The sequence below is a fragment of the Macaca nemestrina genome, chromosome 12, assembly GCF_043159975.1.
Source record: "Macaca nemestrina isolate mMacNem1 chromosome 12, mMacNem.hap1, whole genome shotgun sequence".
NCBI classification, from domain to species: Eukaryota; Metazoa; Chordata; class Mammalia; order Primates; family Cercopithecidae; genus Macaca; species Macaca nemestrina.
The window spans coordinates 12869235-12895736 of NC_092136.1; the positions used below are offsets into that span (position 1 = coordinate 12869235).

Here is a 26502-nt window from a genome sequence, read left to right on the forward strand (position 1 = left end):
CTGTTAAAGCTCCAAGTTGCCTCCAGTGCCTCCAGGTGAGTATTCAGAAGTGGGCAGTGTGGATAAGTTCAGGGACAGTGGTGGTTAGTAAAAAACACGTTGACATTTCAGCCTTCTCTGTTAGCTGACATGTTTGTGCCCCAAATGTGAATCCTGGGCCTGTTTTTTTTTTCTTTTTTTTTTCTAAGCAGTCAATCTCACTCCAGTATGACTAGCGCTTCTATTTGCTACGTTCACGTCTTCTGGTGCCTGCTTCTCTTCCTCTCTCTTTCCTCCCTCTCAAGCCTCTCTCTAGCACTCTCTCTCTCTCTCTCTTTTTTTTTCTTTGAGACAGGGTCTTATTCTATCACTCAGGGTGGAATGTAGTGGCATGATCACGGCTTACTGCAGCCTCAACCTCCCACGCTTAATCAGTCCTCTGGTCTCAGGCTCCGAGTAGCTGGGACTAAAGTCATGAGCCACTACACCCAGCTAACTTTTGTATTTTCTGTAGAGACAGGGCTTCACTATGCGACCCAGGCTGGTTTCGAACTCCTGGGCTCAAGCAATCTTCCTGCCTCAGCCTCTCAAAGTGCTGGGATTACAGTGAACCACAGTGCACCTGGCCCTCTCTCTCTTTATGGAAACATAATATTTTACATATATTTTGAATACCTGTGATATTCTGTTACATGCATAGAAAGAGTAATGATCAAGTCAGGGTAATTGGAGTATCCATCACCTTAAGTATGGGTTGATCCTAGCACTCATACGAAGAACTTGATGGTCCTGACGGTGCCTGCCTAAGTTCTGGGGGCACCAGATGGAATCTCCTTACTCAAGGCTGCCACCAAATGGAAGGGAGGGAGCTTGGAGCCCAAGGATGGGCACTGATTTTGGGGGCACAGCTTCTCTGGGGTCCACATGGGAATTTTAAGCAGAGGAGAAGTATATTTGGGAAGCAGAAGGAAGATGCCCCAGGCAGAAACCTGCAAGCCCCTTAACACATTCATTCAAATGTCTGATTGTGCACTCGCTGTGTACCGTGCAGGGATGCTCTAGCTGCTGGAGGTACATCCCTGAGCGTGGTAGGAATAGGCCTTGCCTTTGGCACGTTTGTGGTCAATTCAAGGGAAAGCTGGTATGGAAGGGGCTCTTTCTTTCCACCTGGATGGATATTTGGATCACATTGAGGGGAAGCTCTCTGATTGGTGAGGATGAAAATGTTTCTCCACATTGGAGATTTTAGCACCCTGAGGGATGCTGGCATGCTTGCTGCCACCAATTCAGGGGTATGGCAGAGAGACTCTAGGATGGCCCTCAATTATTCATGCTGCTGGTGTTCACACCCCTGTGTAATCCCCTCCCCTTTTGTGTAGGCAGGACTTGCTTCTAACCAACAGGATACAGCAAAGTAGATGGGATGTCACTTTTGTGATGACATTATACAGGCTCGTAGCTTGTGTCTTGCTAGCACACTCTCTGTATAGACTCTTCCCCTTGCTGGCTCTGAGAAAGAAAGCTGCCCTATAAAGAGGCCCAAGGGGAAGGAACCAAGGGTGGCCTCCAGCCGACAGCCAGCAAGGAACTCAGGCCTTCAGTGTGACAATCTGTAAGTAACTGAATCCTGCCAGTAACCGTGTGAGCATGGAAGCAGATCCTTCTCCCGTCGAGCCTCAGATGAGACCACAGACCAGGCTGACATCCCTGACTGACAGAGGCCTCTGTTGAATGGAGCCTGGATTCCTGAGCCACAGAAACTGTGAGATAGTCAATGTGAGTTGTTGTAAGTCATGAAATGTGTGTTAAGTTGTCATCAGTGTCTTCAGCAATAGAAAACAGGACTGGAAACCTCGTTGAAATCTCCAGAAAGATCCACCTGGCTGCCTCTTGCTCTTCCGTGTTTTGAGACCTTTTCAGTGCTCTGCTAGGTGGTTTTCTGCTCAGGCAATGTGAGTGATCTGAAATGGGGAAAGGTGACATTGTTGGTCAGGTCATCTGCAAACCTCCCTCAACACAGCAGTGCTTATATTTCTGTGGCTCTTTGTGCTTTTCTGAATGCTTTGAATTATTTTTAAAAAGAATTATTATATGGTTTCCCAACTGACATAGCTCAGAGGGGTTAAGTGATCAGTGCAGGTTCACATAACTAAGTAATGACACAGGTGGGACCTGAACCTAGGTCTCAGGAGGCTCTGGTCCCTGGCCAGACTGTGTGACCATGTACATCCACCCGGTTTCTGTTCATGGGTTAGTGTGTGACATGAACATTCGATGATGGCTGCAGCCTCTGTCCCAGGGGCACTTGGAGAAGCCATTCCACTCAGCCCCCGTTACCAGAGGAACCTTGGGATGGAAAAGGAAATCCTGATTCTGCCATCACATGCTCCCATGAGATCTGATTGTCAGCCAGGGCTGATCCGTGGCTGCCAGCAAGGAAGCCACATCATCTCATTGTACCAGACTGGCCCGGCAGAAAGATTAGACAACAACGTTTACTTTGCCATTAGCCCTGCCTGGTCCTCAGTATGATAATGCCTGGCTTTCAGGGGCACTGGTAGCAGTGTCTGTAATGCAGGGCAGCCCCTGCCAAGGGCACAGGTGTTCAGAAATGTTCCATGAACAAATCAAGCAATGGAATGAAATCTAAGGAACTCAATCCTGGCAAGCCTGGGACGGAGCACTGAAGCAGGATAAGGGTTATCGAACTGTTCTGATAGGCATTGGGGCAACTGGTCCCCTAGCAGCTTTCAATCACAGTGTTCAGAAATGTTCCATGAACAAATCAAATCAAGCAATGGAATGAAATCTAAGGAACTCAATCATGGCAAGCCTGGGACGGAGCACTTAAGCAGGAAAAGTGTTATCGAGCTGTTCTGATAGGCATTGGGGCGACTGGTCCCCTAGCAGCTTTCAATCAACGTCTCACCCCAGGGACACAATCTTCCAACAAGAAAGAGAACATTGTGTTCTCCACTCCCCAGTCCTAGACCTGGCCTGCTTCTCCAGAGATGCATACAGCTTTTAAAAGTTAAATTTATGATAACTTTTTTGGCTCAAGCATAGAAGTAATACATGATCACTGTAGATTATTTATAAGTAAATAAAAATTTTAAAATTACTTATAATCCCACTACCCAGAACTAACCACCATTAGTATAGTAAATGAATATATTGACTTACTTACAAAGATAGGACCACAAGATATGGCACACATTGTTTTGCAACCAACCCGCTTTGATGGGACCAGCTTGCTTCTGCTGCGCTGCAACCTGAACCTGCTTTTAAAAGAAAATTCACGGTCCTGTATTTTCCAAGTCATTTTTAATGAATATACATTATCATTTTTAAACCTTTCTTGAAATATAATATGCACACAGAAAGGTGCATATCATAAGAAACAGCTTGATGAATTTTCACAAACCAAGCACACGCATGTAACCACAACCTAGACCCAGCAAAAGAGCATTTCAGGTACCCCCGGACCCCACCCCAGGCTGTTACCAGTCACTATCCCAGTGCCAAAGCAAGCGTATCACTACTCTAATTTCCAAACAGCAAAGATTTATTTCACCTGTTTTTGTACTTTTGATACACATCAAAAGTACCACATAACAAGCACTTTTTCTGTGTTGAGCTTCTTTGCTCAATATCATGTTTAGGAGAGGCATCCATGAATGGTGTTGTGTGGAGTTGTTACTGAGTCCTGTTCATTGCTGTGTATCATTCCACTGCATCAATATACCCTCTACTTATCTCTTTTCCAGTTCATAGGCATTTGGGTAGCTTCTAGTGTGAGGTTCTTAGGAACAGTGCTCTATGAACGTTCTCTTATAACACACATCTTCTTTCTTTTCCTTTTATTTATTTATTAAAAACAATAGAAGTGAAGTCTTGCTATGTTGCTCAGGCTGGTCTTGAACTCTTGGCCTCAAGCAGTCCTCCCGCCTTGGCTTTCCCAAGTGCTGGGGTTACACCATGAGTTACTGTGCCTGGCTCTTTTTTTTTTTAATTGAAATGTAATAATTGTACATATTATTGGGTACATACGGATGTTTCCGTACATGTAATGTTTAGTGATCAGATCAGAGTAATTAGCATATTTATCATCTTGAACATTGATCATTCCTTTGTTTTTTTTGAGACAGAATCTTGCTCTGTCACCCAGGCTGAAGTGCAATGGCGCCATCTCGGCTCACTGCAACCTCTGCCTCCCGGCTTCAGAAGATTCTCCTGACTCAGCTGCCCTAGTAGCTGGGATTACAGGTGCCTGCCACCACGCCCGGCTAATTTTTGTATTTGTAGTAGAGATGGGGTTTCACCATGTTGGCCAGACTAGTCTCGAACTCCTGAACCCAGGTGATCTGCCGACCTCGGCCTCCCAAAGTGCTGGGATTACAAGTGTGAGCCACTGCGCCTGGCCTTATCATTCCTTTGTTTTGGGAGCATTCAATATCTTCCCTCTAGATATTTGAAACTATATTACATACTATAGCTAATTACAGTCTACATTCTAATGTGTACATTCTAATACACAGTATTTTATTTTATTTTATTTTATTTTATTTTGATACAGTGTCTTGCTCCTGCTCCATCACCCAGGCTAGAGTGCAGAAGCACAATTATGGCTCACCATAGCCTTGACCTCCCGGGCTCAAGCAATCCTCCCACCTCAGCCTCTCAAGTAGCTGGGGCCACAGGCTTGTACCACCATGCCTGGCTAATTTTTTTATTTTTGTATATATGGAGTCTCCCTATGTTGCCCGGGCTGGTCTCAAACTCCTGGGCTCAAGTGATTCACATGCCTTGGCCTCCCAAGGTCCTGAGATTACAGGCGTGAGCCACTGTGCCCGGCTTCTAATACACATCTTTTAGAGAACATAAGTATGTGTTTCTGTTGGGTGTATACCCAGAATGGAGTGTGTCCTTGAGCAGGAAGGGTGCTCGGGTCTATGGTCCAAGCTCTCAAGGGAGAATCAGGAAGCAGAGAGAAGGCACTGGAGGCAATGTGCCCAAGCCCTGGGAAGGGAGTAGGAGAGCCGGGAGTCTCAACCACAGCCTTCTAACACCAAGCTGCTTGGCCCTCAGAAAGGGTTCTGACACCTGCTTTGGGCAAAATACAAGAGAAGGTCTTGGAGGAGGCAGTGACAGAAATTTGGTACTGGGCAGAGCAAGGGTTAACTGGAAGCAGAAAAGAAAATGTTTGGAAATTGAGAGCGGGCTGGGGGCAGATGGAGAGAGGATGGAGCTATTAAGCAGGAGCTGGAAAATTCCTGGGAACTGGGGCACGACCAGGAAGTTGGACTGCAGTCTCCAGGCGGGCACAGGGAGATTCTGGGCCAGCCTCCTCAGCCCCTCACAGCCCTGCTCTCCCTCAGGGCACCTGCCCTGAGCTGCACCTGCCCAGAGCCCCACTGTAAACCCACTGAAGCCGGTGGCCTGGGGTGTGAACCCCTCTTGGGGGCAGAGGTTAAGGTCCTCTGATAGTGCGTCCTGCCCCCGACGGCCGCAGCTCTTTTGTCCTCGGTATCTCAAATACCACGTTACTCCCAAGTGTGCACAGCTCTGGACCTGGCCTCCTCAGCCTTTTCTGATTCAATGTGATCCCATCTACGCCCTGTTCCTTCTAAGGGGTGACCTGAATCCTGGTTTCTGACCTGTGACTCTCACCATTGGTTCCAGGGGCAGTAGACTGGGGGTGTGGCTGGAGGGTATTTAAAGCGCCTGTCCTGGGCCTCCTGCTCCAGATGGAAAAGCCAGGGAGCCCAGCTGCCTTCCCCTCCAAAGGACCTGCAGCAGCAGCTTTGAGGGTCTTTGTGCCTTAGCCTGCGGTGGGCAGCAAGGCAGCAGATTCAAGCAGAAGGCTCTGCTGTCTTCTTACAGCCTAACTGGCCAGGCTCATGAGCCCTTTGCCTTGTTCATCTTCTCATTCATTCACTCATTCATTCATTCCACATGCCATACTGGCCAGGCTCATGAGCCCTTTGCCTTGTTCATCTTCTCATTCATTCACTCATTCATTCATTCCACATGCCATACTGGCCAGGCTCATGAGCCCTTTGCCTTGTTCATCTTCTCATTCATTCACTCATTCATTCATTCCACATGCCATACTGGCCAGGCTCATGAGCCCTTTGCCTTGTTCGTCTTCTCATTCACTCATTCATTCGTTCCACATGCCAGGAAGTAGGCTTGATAGGGATGAATCAGCAATGAGTTTTGCCCTCAGTGGGTTTACATCTGAGTGGGAGTAGTAAGACCCACACCTCAGTCACTGTAATAAAAAGCAGAAAACAGAAATTATTAACTAGGGCAGACACTAAGAAGGGTATGAAAGGGACAGAGTGCTATGGGTCATTCAGGAAAAGGAGCTCACTTCCAGGGGACATATGGGAAGCCATCGTGGAGGAGGAGGCATTTAAACTGTCTTGGTATCTGGAGGCTGAAATCAACCCAGGAGTGTGTTCCTCCTTCCTAGGGGAACATCTCATTTTTACAAGGATCTGGACCTGGGGCAGTGTAGATGTTGAGGGAATGGTTGAGCATTAAGCATCCAGGTTGACTGTCAGGTATGAAGTTTTCATTGCTAGCAAAGGTAGAGGAGGGCTGGGCATGGTGGCTCACACCTGTAATCCCAGCACTTTGGGAGGCCAAGGTGGCCGGATCATGAGGTCAGGAGTTCAAGACCAGCCTGACCAACATGGTGAAACCCCATCTCTACTAAAACTATAAAAATTATCCGGGCATGGTGGCCCGTGCCTACAATCCCAGCTACTCAGGAGGCTGAGGCAAGAGAACCACTTGAACTCGGGAGGCAGAGGTTGCGGTGAACCGAGATTGCGCCACTGCACTCCAGCCTGGGCGACAGAATGAGACTTTGTCTCACACACACCAAAAAAAAAAAAAAAAAAAAAAAAGAAAAGGTAGAGGAGCTTCTGGACCAGGCTGGAGGCTCCAAAATCACACCACTGTGGAGGAGGAGCACAAGCCTCCTGTTTTCGACCTCAGCAAGGGGTGTGCCTCGGTCATCCATGGTGGAGCCCTGAGCCTGCTCCTCTGTCCCAGTCCATGCTCCAGGACGGGCTCAGGTAAGGCTGTAGGCAGGCCCTGGCCAATGCATCCTCTGGGGGTGGTGGATGTGGGGCTCAGGTGGGAGGTGTCAGAGTTCTCAGTTTCAATGCTGAGAGCTGTGACCTGGGCTGGAACAGCTTCCCTTCCTGCCCTTCTGCCCTGGGCCATCTGAATTCTCCCACTGGGCCATGTCCTTCCCTGGCTCTGAGCCTTGGCACAGGCTGTTCCCTTTGAATGCGTTTCTCTGTCATTACCTAGAGTGTCAGGGTCCTTGCGGAAGCAGGTGGCCCACCTAGAGGTTTGAAGAGATTTAGTGAAGGGGTGGGCAAGGGTAAAGGACCCCCAAAGCGATGTTGAGGCACCGGGAGTCAACAGCAGTGGAAAATCAAAAGGAGCACAGGGAGGGACCAGCACTGCCAGGACCCGAGCTGGGGCTGAAGGTGGAGGGCCCTGGAGCCTGTGGGCCAGTCTCTCAGCCTCAGAGCAAGGGGAGATCCTGGTGGAAGGCAGGAGAGAGGAGGAGGAGGAGGGCCCCTGCTAATGCTCCCCTTCAGACCCTGCTCCCCTGTACCTTCCTCCCATGTCCTGCGGCCGCCTTGCCCCTCAGCACCCAGCAGATGGTGTGTGACTATGGTGTGTGACTACCTGCAGTCCACCCTGTGCACGAGGGCAGGGGCAGGGTCTTATCCTTTCCCTCCGGCACCCACCCTAGTCTGGCACAGAGCACAGAGGTATGTGAAAATGGGAAGGAGAGCCAGGTGCGGTGGCTTACTCCTATAATCACAGCACTTTGGGAGGCCAAGGTGGGTGGATTGCTTGAGTCCAGGAGTTTGAGACCAGCCTGGGCAACATGGTGAAACTCTGTTTCCACTAAAAATAGAAAAAATTAGCCGGGCATGGTGGCGCACGCCTGTAGTCCCAGCTACTCAGAAGGCTGAGGTGTAGAATCACCTGAGCCCAGGAGGTCGAGGTTGCCTTGAGCCATAACTGTGTCACTGCACTCCAGCCTGGGCAACCTGAGTGAAACTGTGTCTCAACAATAACAAAAGAAAATCTTTTTTTTTTTTGAGACGGAGTCTCGCTCTGTCGCCCAGGCTGGAGTGCAGTGGCCAGATCTCAGCTCACTGCAAGCTCCGCCTCCCGGGTTCACGCCATTCTCCTGCCTCAGCCTCCCAAGTAGCTGAGACTACAGGCGCCCGCCACCTCGCCCGGCTAGTTTTTTGTATTTTTTTTTAGTGGAGACGGGGTTTCACCATGTTAGCCCATGTTGGGATGGTCTTGATCTCCTGACCTCGTGATCCGCCCGTCTCGGCCTCCCAAAGTGCTGGGATTACAGGCTTGAGCCACCGCGCCCGGCCAAGAAAATCTTTTAAATCTACAGAAAAAGTGCCAGAATAGTGCAACAAATTCCCATATATTTCGGAGGCTGAGGAGGGCAGATCACCTGAGGTCAGGAGTTGGAGACCAGCCTGGCCAACATGGCAAAACCCTATCTCTACTAAAAATAGAAAAAATTAGCCGGGCGTGGTGGTTCATGCTTGTGATCCCAACTACTAGGGAGGCTGAGGTGGGAGAATGCTTGAACCTGGGAGGCAGAGGTGGCAGTGAGCCAGGATGGCACCACTGCACTCCAACCTGGGCGACTGAGCGAAACTCCCTCTTCAAAACAAACAACCCCCACTCCCTACAAATTCCCAAATATATTTCACTCAGATTCATCATTATTATTATAATTGTTTTTAGATTCACTTATTGACATTTTACAGAATTTACTCTCTTTCTCCATACACATGCATACATGTGTATTATTATCATTTTGGCTGAATGATTTGAGTCAATTGCAGACATCACGATCCTTTGCTCCTAAATCTTTAGTGTGTGTTTCTAAAGACATTTGCTTACGTGGACGATGTCAAAAAGACGACGTGCAGTAAATCTAACATTGATACGATACTATTATCTAATACACAGCACATATTCAGATTTCACCAGTTGTCCTAAAATGGCTCTTTTTCGTGATTTTTATATTCTGATCCACAACTCAATCCAGGATCGCACATTCTTTTGGGTTCCAGGTCTCCCGGGTGTCCTTTGGTCTTGAACAGTCCCTCCCTCTGCCTTTTTCATTCATCACGTTGATACTTTTGAAGAGTAGAGGCCAGTTGCTTTGCAGAATGTCCCTCAACTAGGGTTTGTTTGATGTATTCTTTCTTTATTATTATTATTTTTTGAGAGTGAGTCTCACTCTGTTGCTCAGGCTGGAGTGCAGTGGCGCAATCTTGGCTCACTGCAATCTCCGCCTCCCCAGTTCAAGCAATTCTCATGCCTCAGCGACCCCAGTCGCTGGGATTACAGGTGCATGCCACCACACCCAGCTAATTTTTTTTTTTTTTTTTTTTTTTTTTTGAGACGGAGTCTTGCTCTGTCACCCAGGCTGGAGTGCAGTGGCCGGATCTCAGCTCACTGCAAGCTCCGCCTCCCTGGTTTACGCCATTCTCCTGCCTCAGCCTCCCGAGTAGCTGGGACTACAGGCGCCCGCCACCTCGCCCGGCTAGTTTTTTGTATTTTTTAGTAGAGACGGGGTTTCACCGTGTTAGCCGGGATCGTCTCTCGATCTCCTGACCTCGTGATCCGCCCATCTCGGCCTCCCAAAGTGCTGGGATTACAGGCTTGAGCCACCGCGCCCGGCCTAATTTTTTTATTTTTATTTATTTGTTTATTTATTGAGATGGAGTTTCTCTCTTGTTGCCCAGGCTAGAGTGCAATGACGTGATCTCGACTCACTGCAACCTCCGCCTCCCGGGTTCAAGCAGCTAATTTTTGCATTTTTAGTAGCAAATTTTTATATTTTTAGTAGAGATGGGGTTTCACCATGTTGGCCAGGCTGGTCTTGAACTCCTGAACTCAGGTGATCCACCCTCCTCGGCCTCCCAAACTGCTGGCATTATAGGTGTGAGCCACTGCACCTGGCATAATTTTTGTATTTTTAGCAGAGCCAGAGTTTCTCCATGTTGGTCAGACTGGTCTCAAACTCCTGACATCAAGTGATCTGCCCGCCTCGGCCTCCCAAGGTGTTGGGATTATGGGCGTGGCCACCACGCCCGGCTTAGGGGTGACTTTCTGATTCTATCATTTCTTTTACATTTTTACTTGGCATTCTATGGCAAGGAAGAGCTTTTCTTCATCCTATCTATTTATTTATCTGTCTATCTGTTTGTATTTCTTGATCAGTGTGGTGTCAAAGATTTCTGCTTTGGTCAGTGAGTTATAACCCACTATTGCCATTTATTTTCATGCTTAAATTGTCCAGTGTTCTTTAAACACATTCCAGCACTTTTTGTGTTTCTTGTTATGGGCTGAACTATGTCCCCACTAAAATTCATACATTGAAGTCCTTGTAGAAAGTAAAAAGTTCCTCTTCAAAGTTTCCCTTCTTGTTAAAGAATAAATCATAAGTGTTAAAAATAACAGTTTCTTTCAAAAACTAACTTCCTTCAAGCCTCTGTACTTTATGCTAATAACTCTTTGCTGGGCCCTGTCCTATGTAGCTGTTAGACATGCTCACAGGCAAGTGGTACATTCTACGTCCTTGTACCTTAACCAGTCTATTTGTGCTAGACATGCTCACAGGCATGTTCCAGCTCACAGCCTATTCCTCTTCCCTCTTTGGCATAAGCAACTTCCTCTTTTCCTTTATTTTTCCATTACTTTTATCTATTTAGAAAAGTTTTAAGCTGTTAGCCAATCAGATTTTAGTTTAGATCGTGCGGTCTGGCTCCAGCCAATGAAGACAGGACACAGTAGCAGGGACAAACTGCGTAAGGGATAAAAATTGCTTCCCTCCTTTGTTCAGGTGTGCTCTTGCCATTGTTCCATCTGCGATGAGCACCCTTTCTGCAGAAAGTAAAAACGGCCTTGCTGAGAGAATTAAATTTATGTTCAAGTACCATTTCTTTGCAGCACTGGGGAGCAAGCATTCTATTTCTAAATAACCATTTTTACATATAACAGCCCTGACCCCCAGTACCTCAGAATGTGACTGTATTTGGAGACAGGGTCTTTAAAACGGTGATTAAGGTTAAATGAGGGCCGGGTGAGGTGGCTCACACCTGTAATCCCAGAACTTTGGGAGGCCGAGGCGGGTGGATCACCTGAGGTCAGGAGTTCGAGACCAGCCTGGCCAACATGGTGAAACCCTGTCTCTACTAAAAATACAAAAATTAGCCAGCCATGGTGGCGGACATGGTGGTGGGCACCTGCAGTCCCAGCTACTGGGGAGGCTGAATTGGAGTTGGAGTTGAAGGTTGCAGTGAGCCGAGATCACAGCACTGCACTCCAGCCTGGACAACAGAACAAGACTCCACCTCAAAAAAAAAACAAAACAGAAAACACCAGGTTACATGAGGTCATCAGGGTGGGCCCTAATCCAATATAAGTGGTGTCCTTATAAGAGGAGGAGATTAAGACACAAACATACACAAAGACCTTGTGAAGACACTGGAAGAAGACAGCCATGTACTAGCAAGGAAGGAGGCCTCGGAAGGAACAACCCTACCAATACCTTGAGCTTGGGCTTCTAGACCCCAGCATTGTGAGAACATAGATTTCTGGGTTTTCTTTGGTGTTTTGTTTTGTTTTGTTTTATTTGAGACAGAGTCTTACTCTGTCGCCCAGGCTGAGTGCAGTGGTGCAATCATGGCTCACTGTAGCCTCAACCTCGAAGGCTCAAACAACCCTCCCACCTCAGTCTCCTGAGTAGCTGGGACTACAGGCATGCACCACCACGCTTGGCAAATTTTTGATTTTCTGTAGAGATGGGGTCTCACTATGTTGCCCAGGCTGGTCTTGAACTCCTGGATGCAAGCAGTCCTCCTGCTTCAACCTCCCAATGCTGGGATTACAGGCATGAGCCACCATGCCCAGCGATTTCTGTTGTTTAAGCCACCGCGTCTGCCGTATTTGTTGTGGCAGCCTGAGCACACTCATGCAGGCGGCAATGTTCACGCTTCCTGCTTTTGCGGAGTTGCACTCAGCGTCCACCTACGACGTTGGGTTTTCTTAACATTGAGTTCACCTGATGTTCATTCCAAAAGTATTTATTGAGCAGCTATTATTTTAGGCACAGAGGATTCATCAAGGAACAGGACAGACCCAAATCTTTGCCCTCATGAGTTTACACACCAGGGAAGGAGACAGATAACCAACAAGATAAATAAGCAAATTATAGTGTGTGATTCTGTGAAGCCAGAAGGAAACTACAGTAAGGAAGACGATGGGGAGTGTCAGGAGGGTTGATATTTTAGATAGAGGGACAACAGAGGGCCCCACCCTGGAGGGGCCGTGTGAGTGGAGACTGGAAGGAGGTGAGGGAGGGAGAGTGCTTGTTACTCATGATTTGAGCTGTGCTTTTCTTTTCTTTCTTTTTTTCTTTTTATAGGCAAGTCAACTTTATTTTTAGTTTGCATTTTATCTTTTCCGTTGTTCATCCATTATGTATCTACATTCTTATTTTTTATTGTTTTGAGACTTCATGTTTTTAGTTTGCATTTTATCTTTTCCATTGTTTATCCATTATGTATCTACATACGTTTTAACATTTTTTTGATACTGAGTTTCGCTCTTGTCGCCCAGGCTGGAGTGCAATGGTGCGATCTCAGCTCACTTCAACCTCTACCTCTTGGGTTCAAGCAATTCTCCTGCCTCAGCCTCCGGAGTAGCTGGGATTACAGGCTTCCGCCACCATACCCAGCTAATTTTTGTATTATTAGTAGAGATGGGGTTTTGCCATGTTGACCAGGCTGGTCTCGAACTCCTGACCTCAGGAAATCCACCCACCTCAGCCTCCCAAAGTGCTGGGATTACAGGCGTGAGCCACTGCGCCCAGCTACATTCTTATTATTAGATCTTGCTGGGTGCAGTGGCTCACTCCTATAATCCCAGCACTTTGGGAGGCCAAGGTAGGGGGATTGCTTAAGCCCAGGAGTTGTAGACCACCTTGGGAAACATAGCAAGACCGCCATCTCTACAAAAAAATTTAAAAATTAGTGGGGCATGGTGGTGTGTGCCTGTAGTTCCAGGTTCTTGGGAGGCTGAGGTGGAAGGATGGCTTGAGCCCAGGAGGTTGTGGCTGCAGCGAGCCATGATTGTGCAACTGCACTGCAGCCTGGGCGACAAATGAGACCCCGTCTCAACAAGAAACAAATTTAAAAACTTTAAAAAGTAAATGAATAGCCCTTAAAGTAAAACATTGTCTACCTAGGAAATATTTTTAAATAGCCAAATATATAAGCATCTAACCATTGGAAACATTTAAAAGTCATAGTATTTATTTAGAAGATAACATTAAATGTAGACTTTCTCTAGGAAATATGATATTTATTGTAAAACTGTATTCTATAGTTCATATAACCTTTGCAATAAAAACTCAGGCAGCTAATTTTTCATTGTATTCTGTTCTACACAACACATTTTTGCAATATATCAAAATTGTGTATCCATAAAAATAGTCTGTGCTTTTCTTTAGATGGATGGGCAGATATTGTCCATGCTCATCACTTTAAGAGCGAGGAGCAGGTGGGGCATGGTGGCTCATGCCTGTAATCCCCGCACTTTGGGAGGCCGAGGCAGGCAGATCACGAAGTCAGGAGTTTGAGACCAACTTGGCCAACATAGGAAACTCCATCTCTACTAAAAATACAAAAAATTATGTGGGCATGGTGGTGAGCGCCTGTAATCCCAGCTACTTGGGAGGCTGAGGCAGGAGAATCGCTTAAACCCGGGAGGTGGAGGTTGCAGTGAGCTGAGATGGAGATCACGCCATTGCACTCCAGCCCGGGTGACAGTGCGAGACTCCGTCTCAAAACAAAACAAAACAAAACAAAACAAACCCACAAAAATTAGCCTGGCATGGTGATGCGTGCCTGTAGTCCCAGCTACTCGGGAGGCTGAGGCAGGAGAATCTCTTGAACCCAGGAGCCAGAGGTTGCAGTGAGCCGAGATTGTGGACTGCACTCCAGCCTGGGCGACAGAGCAAGACCCTGTCTCAAAAAAAAAAAAAATAAATAAAAGAAAAAGAGCCAGGAGCAGATTTCTTCCTACTGATAATTTCCTGCTGTTAGAATCTGGGGCAGCTTCCATCTTTCACTGGTAATTGATTCCCTGGGAAAATCTTTGTAGCCAATACATATTTTATAACTAATAATAATAAACATATATTTACTAATGTGAGATGTATTTCTCAAAGTGGAATTCGCAGGTCTAAAGGTAGGAGAGTTTATATTACAGTGGTTTCGTGTTGCCAAGTAACTGTTCAAGTAGATGGAACCAATGGGCGGGTCTAGGACCACCACGCGGAGTGTGCGCCAGTGCATGCATGCATGTAATATCCGCCTTGGCCAGTAGGCGTCAGTCCTCCACTGACAGTCCGCTTCCTGATGGCCTTTTTTCTCTGGGGAACATTTCACTCCAGCAGGAACCCAGGCAACCCCAGCAAAGATAGAGCCTCCTCTCTCTTGCGGGTCTTTCTCTCTCTTTTATAGAATAATGCTTAGCTTTGCCACGATCTTAAAAGTAATCACGGAAAAAACTCAGAGAAGTATGAGAGAAGAAAATTGTCCATACAGTTGCCTTTTGGATAGAATAAGTGTTACATCCTTTGGCTAACTGCTGTTAATCTTTTGGTCTTTGTGTGGTGTTGTTTAAAACAGAAATAGCTCATGCTACGAGGTGACAGGCATGTTCTAAATGTTTTATGTGATACATTCATTGAGCCCTCACTGTAGCCCTAGAAGGCAGAAACTGTTCTTTCCTGTGATTTTTTGTTGTTGTTTATAAAATTTAACAGCTTTGGCCGGGCGCGGTGGCTCAAGCCTGTAATCCCAGCACTTTGGGAGGCCGAGACGGGCGGATCACGAGGTCAGGAGATCGAGACCATCCTGGCTAACACGGTGAAACCCCGTCTCTACTAAAAAATACAAAAAACTAGCCGGGCGAGGTGGCGGGCGCTTGTAGTCCCAGCTACTCTGGAGGCTGAGGCAGGAGAATGGCGTAAACCCGGGAGGCGGAGCTTGCAGTGAGTTGAGATCCGGCCACTGCACTGCAGCCTGGGTGACAGAGCGAGACTCCGTCTCAAAAAAAACAAAAAAACAAAAAAACAAAAAAAAACATTAACAGCTTTATTGAGGTGTGTTTCACATATCATAGATTCGTAGTTCACTGGTCTTTGGCATGTTTACGGAGTTGTAAAAGCATCACCGTGATTTAATCTCGGAACATTTCCAATGCCCCAGGAAGAAATCCACGAGCATTAGCATACCTACTCTTGCCCTTACCCCCGACTAGAAGTGACTATTCTTATCCCAGATTTACAGATTAGGGCACTGAGACCCAGAAACAAACTTTTCCAAGGTCGTGTGACTCGTACATCTGAGTGCTGGGATTTGAACTCGGGCAGAAAGGCTCTGGGCCCTGAATGCCTGGCTGCTTGCAGACATCATGATCCTTTGCTCCTAGATCATTAGTGTGTGTCTCCAAAGACATTTGCTTACATGGGCAATGTCACACTGTTCACATGGGGGAAGTCTAACATTGATGTGCACTCAGCAAGACCGGGGTCACGTGACTTAAGATGGCTGCAGGAAAAAACAAATTAAAACAAATATATATGTGTGTGTGTGTGTATATATATATATATATATATATATATATATATATATATATATTTGAGACGGAGTCTCACTCTATCTCCCAGGCTGGAGTGCAATGGCACAATCTCAGCTCACTGCAAGCTCTGCCTCCCAGGTTCACGCCATTCTCCCGCCTTAGCCTCCCAAGTAGCTGGGACTACAGGTGCCCGCCACCGCGCCTGGCTAATTTTTTGTATTTTTAGTAGAGACGAGGTTTCACCGTGTTAGCCAGGATGGTCTCGATCTCCTGACCTCGTGATCCACCCATCTTGGCCTCCCAAAGTGCTGGGATTACAGGCATAAAAATATTTTTTAAAAAAGGCCAGGTGTGGCGACTCACACTTGTAATCCCAGCACTTTGGGAGGCTGAGGCAGAAGGATGGCTTGAGCCTATGAGTTCAAGACCAGCCTGGGCAACATGGTGAGACATCGTCTCCACAAAAAAATACAAAAAAAATTAGCCAGACTTGGTGGTGCATGCCTGTAGGCCCAGCTACTCGGGAGGGTGAGATAGGAGAATTGCTTGAACCTGGGAAGTTGATGCTGCAGTGAGCTGTGATCACGCCACTGCGTTTCAGCCTGGGCAACAGAGTGAGACCTTGCCTCAAAAAAAAATAAATACATAAATAAAAGAAAAAAAGAAAAAGGCCAGGTGTGGTGGCTCACGCCTGTAATCCCAGCACTTTCAGAGGCCAAGTCAGGCGGATAACTTGAGTTGAGGAGTTTGAGACCAGCCTTGGCAACATATTGAGATCCTCTCACTCTAAAAAATAAAAAATAAAAAAAAAAAAAGGAAAAGAAGAAACAAAAACGATAAAAAACCAAAAAGATGGCTGCGTGATTTGTCTACCTATGCTGTGGGCACTCTGCTTAAGAGATGTTGGGAGGCTCCAGATTTTCCCTTGTGTAAGAGACTCTGAAAATTATATCCCTGCTCATATATGTTTCTGGGGATTTCTGACCCTTGTGTTAGCCTAAATCCTGAAAGCAAAATTGCTGGGACAAAGGCCGTACACATGTTTTTTTTTGAGACAGAGTTTCATTCTTGTTGCCCAGGCCAGAATGCAGCGGTGCGATCTCGGCTCACTGCAACCTCCGCCTCCTGGGTTCAAGCGATTCTCCTGCCTCAGCCTCCCATGTAGCTGGGATTACAGGCATGTGCCACCATACCCGGCTAATTTTGTATTTTTAGTAGAGATGGGGTTTCTCCATGTTGGTCAGTCTGGTCTTGAACTCCCGATCTCAGGTGATCTGCCCACTTTGGCCTCTCAAAGTGCTGGGATTACAGGCGTGAGCCACCACGCCGGGCCTGGCCATACACATTTTAAGGGCAAATCATCTCCAAAAAGACTATATCAGTTTACACTCACAAGAAGTGTCCAAGAGCTGTCTTTTTTTTTTTTTTTTTTAAGGGCTTTATTTCTTTCCTTTTTTTTTGAGATGGAGTCTCGCTCTGTTACCCAGGCTGGAATGCAGTGGTGCGATCTCTGCTCACTGCAAGCTCCATCGCTCCATCTCCCAGGTTCACACCATTCTCCTGCCTCAGCCTCCCGAGGACTACAGGCGCCCGCCACCACGCCCGGTTAATTTTTTGTATTTTTAGTAGAGATGGGGTTTCACCTCGTTAGCCAGGATGGTCTCAATCTCCTGACCTCGTGATCCACCCGCCTCAGCCTCCTAAAGTGCTTTATTTCTTAATATGCTTTAATGCTTTTTTCACTTTCCCCAAATTATAAACTGCAGGCTAATGACACCACCTAGAACTAAGGACATTTACTCAACACAATCTGCTGATAGACGTTATAGTCACTTGCTCTAATTTCTTCTCACTTCTTAGGAAACAGCATAAAAATAATGAGAAGAATAGGCTGGGATTCTTTTCAGAAGATTAGAAATGAATCCCAGGCAACGTGCATGAATAATAAAAAGCCTCCCAAGCTTAAGGACTCTGATAATTGGGAATGATATACTCCGTTATCTTTTTGAAGTCCCATACAACACAGAGATCCTACAATTCGAAAACGTTTTAAAGACAGAAATTTTAATTTTGATAAGAGCCATCTTTTTCCGCACATTCTCTCTCAACAAAGGTTATAAATCTGTTTGGTCTGCAGTTGGTTAAGGATAAAAGTGGAGGGGGCAGAATTTTGCTTTGTTACTTACATTTATTTTATTTTTCATTTTCTTACAGACAGGGTCTTGCTGTGTTGCCCAGGCTGGAGTGCAGTGGCATGATCATAGCTCACTGCAGCCTCAATCTCCTGGGCTCAAGCGATCCCTCCCACCTCCAACTCCCCACATGCTAGGATTACAGGCATGCACCACCATGCCTGGGCAGGGTTTTGCCTTGAAGATCAGAATTCATCCTCATGCTATTGGCACAGGCTACAAATATAGAACCTCAAAAAAGAGGTTTTTTGTTGTTGTTGTTGTTGTTGTTGTTTTTGAGACAGGGTCTCACTCTGTTATCCAATCTGGAGGGCAGTGGTGGGATCTCGGCTTACTGCAACCTCTGCCTTCCCGATTCAAGCAACTCTCATGCCTCAGCCTCCCAAGTAGCTGGATTACAGGTGTGCACCACCATGCCCAGCTGATTTTTTGTATTTTAAGTAGAGACGGGGCTTCACTGTGTTGGCCAGGCTGGTCTTGAACTCCTGGCCTCAAGTGATCTGCCTGCCTTGGCCTCCCACAGTGCTGGGATTACAGGCATGAGCCCTGCCTCAAAAAGAATTTAACTCCCCTCTTCTTACCCCTGCACTTGATGAGTCTTAAAAAAAAAAAAAAGAGTTTGAATCATTAATAGACACCAGCTCCAGCCTGTGCCGTGGAAACCTTCCCTTGGCTCCCCGAGGACAGAGGCAGACATTTAAGGGGCAAACCCTGACCTCTTATGGTTGATATAATGGAAGTAAGCCATACTGACACCATATGTGTCTCCTGCCGAGAAGCACAAGGTGCTATAGTGGGGGCATTTACTACTCATCCATTCGTTTATACAAGACGTGTTTACAGAGTGCTTACTATGTGCCTGGTACTCGGTGCTGGAGCCAGACAGATCTGAGGAAATTTCCCTTATCTGTACAATGGGGACAACATTACCTGCCTTGCAATGAGAAAACATATGTAGAGCCCTCAAAAAATTAACTGGAGCTATTCTTCTTACTTTTTGTTTTTAGATGGAGTCTCTCTGCCGCCCAGGCTGGAGTGCAGTGGCGCAATCTCGGCTCACTGGAAGCTCCACCTCCCGGGTTCAAGCGATTCTTCTGCCTCAGCCTCCCGAGTAGTGGGATGACAGGTGCCCACCACCACGCCCAGCTAATTTTTGTATTTTAGTAGAGACAGGGTTTCACGGTGTTAGCCAGGATGGTCTCCATCTCCTGACCTTGTGATCTGCCTGCCTCGGCCTCCCAAAGTGCTGAGATTACAGGCATGAGCCACCGCGCCCAGCCTTCAAATTCTTAACATTTTTTGAAGAAGGGGCCCTGCATTTTCATGTTGTACTGGGCCCTGCAAATTGTGTAGCTGGTTCTGGGCTCACGGTAAAATCATAGCAAGGGAGGAACAGCTCTGCAGACCCCTCTCCTTCCACATCCAATCCGTCAGCACATCCTGTTGGCTCTTCCTCCACACACATCCTCACTCCCCGCACTGTTCTTCCTCTTCCCTGGACCAAGCTACCACCTCTTTCTTCTAAAGAGGCTGTGTAGCATCTTCCCTGGCATCTCTGCCTCCACTCTGGTCCGTGGGCATCCTCCAGTGGGCACCCAAGGTGAGCTTTCAAAACTGCAAATTGGATCATGTCTCTTCCCTGCTTACCCCGCTGCCAGAGGCCTCCACTCCACTCAGTACAAAACCCCAGGGTAGCCTTGCCCCTGCCTCCGCCTCCCGTGTTCCAGCCACACAGGCTCCCTTGCTAGTCCTCAGACGCTGCATGCTCTCATTTCTCCCCTGCATTCGCTCTTCCTTGCTCCAGGCACTTAGTCACTCCAGCCTGACTCTCTCCCATGATAAGGTCTCGGCTCAGGGAGGACTTCCCCATTGCCCATCTCACATCCTCATCCCTGTCTGTTCTATTGCCCTGATTTGTTGCTTTTACAGAACCAATTGCTATCAGAGTTATCTTTTTCCTTTATTTATTTACTTATTTCTCGTCTGCCTTCTCTTCTTCTTATCTGTCTCCTTCACGTGTACAGAGCAGTACCCAGCACATAGTAGGTGCTCAACGAATCATCTCCTTTGATTGAGTACAAGTGTTCCTGAGGCTCACAGAGGTTAAACACCTTAAGGTCATGCTGTGGGGCCAGGGTTTGAACTCATGTCTCCCAGAGCCCACAGCCTCCACCATCATACTGTCCTGCTTCCTACATGGATCTATGGGGTCAACCACTGCCTTTGTGGGGAGGGCGCAATCTGTCAACAGGGCTGTCCTGTTGTCTGTGCTTCTTCCTTCTCCCCTACCTTCCACCAGACCCTAAGTCAGTCAGGAGACCAGCTTTCCTTTACCAAGCCCAGCGACTGGAGGCTTGCTGATAGATGGACCACTTGCCATGGGGGAGAGTCCTGAGGCTGAGTTCAAGTCCTGCCACTACCAGTACCTGACTGGGCAGTCTTGTGCAGAGCCCCTTTCTGAATCTGTTTCCTCATCTGTTGAATGAAAGGACTGGACTACAGGGGTCAGCACACTTTCTGTAAAGGGCCAGTTTGTCCCTATTTTAGGTTTCATGGGCTGCACAATCTCTATCACACTGCTCAGTGCTGCCATTGGTGCTCAAAAGCAGCCACAGACAATCATAAATGAATGAACATTCTTCTGTTACAATAAAACTTTATTTACAAAAACAAGTGATGGGCCAGGTTTGGCCCCCAGGATATAGTTTGCTGACTTCTTGGACCAGACTATCTCTAAGGAAACTTCTGGATCAGAGAGTCTGTAATTTTTCATGCAAGTAAAAGCTTCTTACAGCCAAGTTGGAGAAAGGGCTTGTCTAGCCCACACTTACCTGCTCAAGTAGAAGGCAAAGAGGTTCTGAGAAAGGAGGCCTTGGTTCCACAGGTTATCAAAGACAGGGGTGGCTCTTTAATGCCAAGGCTGGGGTAGCCCAGTCCCAGGATGCCATCGAAGACCGTGTATTTCATGAACTTGTCAGGCTCCTTGACACTCAGGCCGAACCCCTGGCCTATGTTCACAAGGTCCCCGATCTGTGGGAGAGGAGGGTGTTTCCGTGGAAAGATTTGGGAAGTGGGGCTGGGGCTGGGGCTGGGCTGAGGCGCAGGTGGCTGAGGAAATAGCACTAACTCTATGGGGAAGCCTAGGGCCACTGTGCCGTGGGCGGCACCTAAGCGAGTGTGGGTCCCTGTGGGCTATCATTCTAACTAACTCCAACGCCTCCTTCACATCGTCCGAACTTAGCCACAGAGGCCACATTCCCTTTTTACAGTTGAGACTCCGCGTGTGACCACATGGTTCCCACTTGAGGACAAATGGGTAGAGAGCAGGATTGTCCCCTTTTTGGTGTCACTATGATCTGATGACAGAAACAGAGAATTCATTTCGGACTCCAAAGGTGGTCTTTTCTCACCCCCTGGGGGAAACAGTAGCCCGTTACACCATGTAGCCGCTAGGGTTCTTACAAAAATTCTGCCTGGGAAATGCTCCTTTAGATGTGTGTGTGTATGCATGTGTGTGTGTGTGTGTGTGTATGTGTATGTGTGTGTATGTGTGTGTGTGTATGTATGTGTATGTGTATGTGTGTGTATATGTGTGTGTATGTATATGTGTGTATGTGTGTGCATGCGTGTATGTGTGTGCGTCTGTGCATGTGTGTATATGTGTGTATGTGTGTGCGTGCGTGTATGTATATGTGTGTATGTGTGTGCATGCGTGTATGTGTGTGCGTCTGTGCATGTGTGTATATGTGTGTATGTGTGTGCGTGCATTTGTGTATATGTGTGTATATGTGTGTGCGTGTGTGTGCATGTGTATGTGTGTATGTGTGTGTATGTGTGTATGTGTGTGCATGTGTGTGTATGTGTGTGCATGTGTGTGTGTATGTGTGCATGTGTGTGTATGTGTGTGCATGTGTGTGTATATGTGTGTATATGTGTGTGCATGTGTGTATATGTGTGCGTGCATGTGTATATGTGTGTATATGTGTGTGCATGTGTGTGCATGTGTATGTGTATGTGTGTGTATGTGTGTGTACGTGTGTGTACGTGTGTGCATGTGTGTGTATGTGTGCATGTGTGTGCATGTGTGTGTATGTGTGCATGTGTGTATATATGTGTGTATGTGTGCATGTGTGTGTATATGTGTGTGTGTGTGCGTGTGTGTATATGTGTGCGTGTGTGCGTGTGTGTATATGTGTGTGTATGTGTGTGTGCGTGCATGTGTGTGTGTGCATGTGTGTGTGTATGTGTGTGCGTGTGTGTGTGTGTGTGTGTGTGTGTGCAGGCACTTTTGGGGAGGAGTCCCTAGTTTTTTAAGACTCTGAGTGTGACCACATGGTTCCCACTTGAGGACAAACGGATAGAGAGCAGGATCGCCTTCTTTTAGAAGACAAATGGGAAGAACTCATTTATGAGGCAGGGCTCCCCTGAAGCTGTGACCCCTGTTTTCCCTGCCTGGTGCCTGTAGCCCTCGGTCCCAGACAAGTTCTATCCTCTTCCGAGAATACTCCACACCCATGTGAGTCCTGCTTCGCCTCCCAGCTCTGCTGCTTGCCAGCTGTATGACCCTGGGCAAGGCACTCACTCTCTCTATTCCCTCATATGTAAAACGGAGATAATAGTAGAGTCTGCCATGCCAGGTGGTTGTGAGGATTAAGCAAGTTATTCCAATGGAAGCGTCCAGCATGGCACCTGCCACAGTGTGAGAGCACAAAATTGGGTGGTTTTTACCCACCCACCTCTGTCCCTGTGCCCAGCAAAATCAGCCTCGTACTCATTGTGGGAAAAGGGGCTGCAGATTTGTGCCTCCCTCACCCAAGCACCTCCAGCAGGATGGTCCTGCTCTCTGGGGAAGCTGTTCTGGAGGAGAGTGCATGCCAGCGGGGGCATCATCTCCCCAGGTCACAGCCCCACAGGGCAGGCGTCCAGCTGCTGATGGACTTTAGGAAAGATAGACACTCCCAGCTGCTTCTGCATCTGGTCCCGTAAGTGACGGTCACGCCTAAGGCCAGCCCGGCCTCTGCCTCTGGTTTCCATGTTACCTTAACATTGTCATAGCCAAGAAATCCCAACATTTGCCCGGTGCCATAGGCGATGCTGATGGGCCGGCCTGAGACCCGGAACGTGGAGGACAGCAGAGAGTTGAAGATATTGTGGTTAGATGCAGACACAGGGGTAGGCATCTGTCAGGCCTGCTGGGGACCGAAGAGGAGGTGCTGGGAGGATATGAGATGGGGGAGGGAGCACTCACTGCAGGCTTGGCTGGCACAGTAGATGGAGGGCACCCACAAGTCAGTGAAGCCTGTGTCCAGAATGACCTTGAATTCCTGAGGCGGTGTTCCATTGGTGATGATGCTAATGTAGGCCAGCTGCCAGGACCAGGGAGGGATGGTGAGGGAAGGCCTGGCATCCTGGCCATGCCCCTGGTTCCCAGGGTGCCTGCCCTCATCAGGCATTCCGTGTTTCCTGAAATCACTTTCCAACAGCCCCACCACACAGCCTCTGCTCAAGCCACCACCTTCATTTGAGAAGCTCTCCAGTGTTCCCCACAGCTCTCCAAATCCTTTCCACCCTTGAAGACCTGGTCTGAGTGCCTACTCCTCCAGGCAGCCCTCCTAGGTTGCCCAGGCCACTGTGCTCTTTCCTTCCTTTAAACTCAAATCACATAATATTAATACCACACAGTTGGTCCTCTTATCTGACATTTACTTACTTTTGCCTATTTCTCTGGGTGGGCTATGAGTTCTTGAAGAAGAGATGAGACCTTTGGTTATATAAGTAACAATAACCATATTGTTAGTTTATCATAGCATCCCGCACCACAGGGACTCAATAACTTAAACTTTTTTTTAGAGATAGAGTCTCTCTCTTTTGCTCAGGCTGGAGTGCAGTGGCATGATCATAGCTCACCACAGCCTCGACCTCCTGGGCTCAAGCAATTCTCCCACCTCACCCTCCCAAGTAGCTGAAACTATAGGTGCACACCACCACACCCAGCTAACATTTAAAACTTCTTGTAGCGACATGGTCTCGCTATGCTGCCCAGGCTGGTCTCAAATTCCTAGCCTCAAGGGATCCTCTTGCCTTGGCCTCCCAAAGTGTTGGGATTACAGAAGTTAGCCACTGCATCTGGCCTCAATAACTTTTTTATTGGTTTGATTCTTGGGACTGAAAAGGCTAAACTTTTTTGTTGTTGTTGAGATGGAGTCTCACTCTGTTGCCCAGGCTGGAGTGCAGTGGTGCGATCGTGGTTCACTGCAACTTCCATCTCCCGGGTTCAAGTGATTCTTGTGTCTCAGCCTCCTGAGTAGCTGGGATGACAGGCACGCACCACCATGCCCGGCTAATTTTTGTATTTTTAGTAGAGACGGGGTTTTGCCATGTTGGCCAAGCTGGTCTTGAACTTCTGACCTCATGTGATCCACCTGCTTCGGCCTCCCAAAATGCTGGGGTTACAGGCGTGAGCCACTGTGCCTGGCCTAAACTTCTACATAGGGTGTCAAACTTGATTTGCAGTTTTCTTTGTTGTCATTTGATCAGACATGGATTGCCCTTCAATGTGGCTCCTTTAGCTCAGTGATTAGCCTTAGTTCAGAAAGGGCAAAGCTCCCATAACAAGCACTGTCTTGGTTCAAGGGTGCCCAGTGACACTATCACTGGCACAGAAATGGATGCTATCTGGCACCTGGTCATTGCTGGGCCCAGTCACTACGGACCAACAACAGAGGGCAGGAATGCTTTCTCCTCTGGAAACGGGTCGTGTTCCCCGGCCGTGTTCCCCACTCTCTGCTGAAGCCCCAGCCCTAACCCGCTGGCTCACAGCCCCACATGAGCCCCAGTGCTTGCTAGGGGCCCTAGGGGGCGCTCTGGAGCTCCATCCTGCCAGCATACTCACATCCAGGTAGTTCCTCATGGGTTCCAAAGATATTCCATTGTCCTGATATTGATCAAGAAACGTATAGGCCAGACTGTAAGGATATTTCTCAAGATAATCTTTCAGCATGCCATTTTCCCGGAGGTTTTCTCGAATGGATTTGATCTTCATCAGAGGGATTCTTCAACTGAGCATTGGGAAGGGAAACAAGTAAGAGACAGTCATCGGCTGCTCCTTACTATAATGTGACTGTCACACTTTGCACTGTAATTACACCGTGCATTTTCCAAGCTTTTTAATGATTGTTATCTTATTATCAGGAAAAGACACCCAATGCAAAGGAAAGACCGCGGCAGTGGATCTAGGTTTAATTCCAGGTTCTATTGTGTCATCTTGGGCAGGTCATATGATCTTTCTGAGCCTCCGTTTCCCTATCTATCTATAAAAAAGATGGAATGATGATACCCTCCCTAGCATAGAATGTTTGGAGGTGTTAAGTGAGACAGTGGATATAATGCGCCTGCCATATAGCAGGTCCTGACAGTGACAGCCCTTCCTATTGCTAATGCCATCTCAATGTCTCTTTCTCGGGCAGCCCTGGGAGGGCGGTAGAGGGGGAATCATTATCTTCTTTTATAGGGAAGGAATCTGAAATGCAGGGACTTTGTGACTTGGCTCTGGTTACACTGCTTGTTAGTGGCAAACCTGGGCCTAGAAGTAGCCCTCCTGATCTCTCCAGGGTTCAACCAGAAGAAAGGGGTGAGAGAGGAAGCCAGGAAGTGAGAAAAGTCATGAATGCTGAGATGGGGAATAAAGTGGGGAAACGAAGAGAGTAGAGAAACAAGAATGAGTCAAAAGAGAGAGAAACACAGAGTTTTGCATACACAGAGACACCCAAAGAGACAGAGAGCTAAAAGAGAGAGATGCAGAGACAGAGGTGTAGCCACAGAGACACATATATAAGGAAACAGAGAGGGAGTAGAGAGAAAACCTAGAAAATTGCACAGAAGAAATTCTGTTTCTAGGTGGGACCACATGTACAGCTGCACAGGTTGGGCACCGAAAAATTCTAGGGAGTCCCATTCACATAGCCCATGATGTGACTGGTGCCCCTGAAATTGTGCAGCTCTGCAGACGTGCCCCAAGACCTTTCAGCCTCACAGCACACATGGCTATTCATCAATAAATGGAGACTTGAATTTTATATGAGCATCAGAGAATGATTACATTTCCTTCCCCATCCCTGCACTGGAAGGAGAATAAGAGGCAAGAGAAGAAGAGGGCAAGAAGGAGCCCACAGAGACAGCTGATGTCACGTGTCTCATACTTACTTGACCAAGCATTCTGAGAGAGCCACCAACCCGAGGATCGTAAGCCACTTCATACTTCCTTCGTGGGTTTAAAGCACTCAGGAAAGAGTGAATTCTGAGCATGCAGTGGCTGTCAAGAGGAGCTCATTTAAATGCACTCTGATCTGCCCTAGTCATCCCCTTGAGGGCCAGTATCGACTCGATAAGAAATACAAACTTTCCTGATAAAGTCTTCGCCTGCTTCGTGTTTGTGAGGAGGGGACCTAGAAAATTCTCAGAATACAGAGATTTCTATTCTAATCTCTTCCTTGGGGCATGGCTGAAAAAACAAAAATAAACCATACAGGGGAACAAAGAATGGGGAGATTCTTGCTATCTTGGAGATAAAGGCACTGAGCATAATGTGATAAAAATAAGT

The 26502-nt window shown here is 47.5% G+C and overlaps 1 protein-coding gene across 1 annotated transcript; it reads right to left on the reverse strand.

Moving 5' to 3' along the window:
• Positions 1–7004: 7004 nt before the first annotated feature.
• On the reverse strand, positions 7005–26158 carry LOC105464654 (pepsin F-like). The gene is given in 8 exon segments (XM_011712699.2): positions 7005–7102; positions 7305–7342; positions 20735–20810; positions 20813–20933; positions 22943–23062; positions 23153–23269; positions 24796–24955; positions 26106–26158. Coding segments are annotated over 8 exon segments (783 nt in total).
• Between the last annotated feature and the right edge of the window lie 344 nt (positions 26159–26502).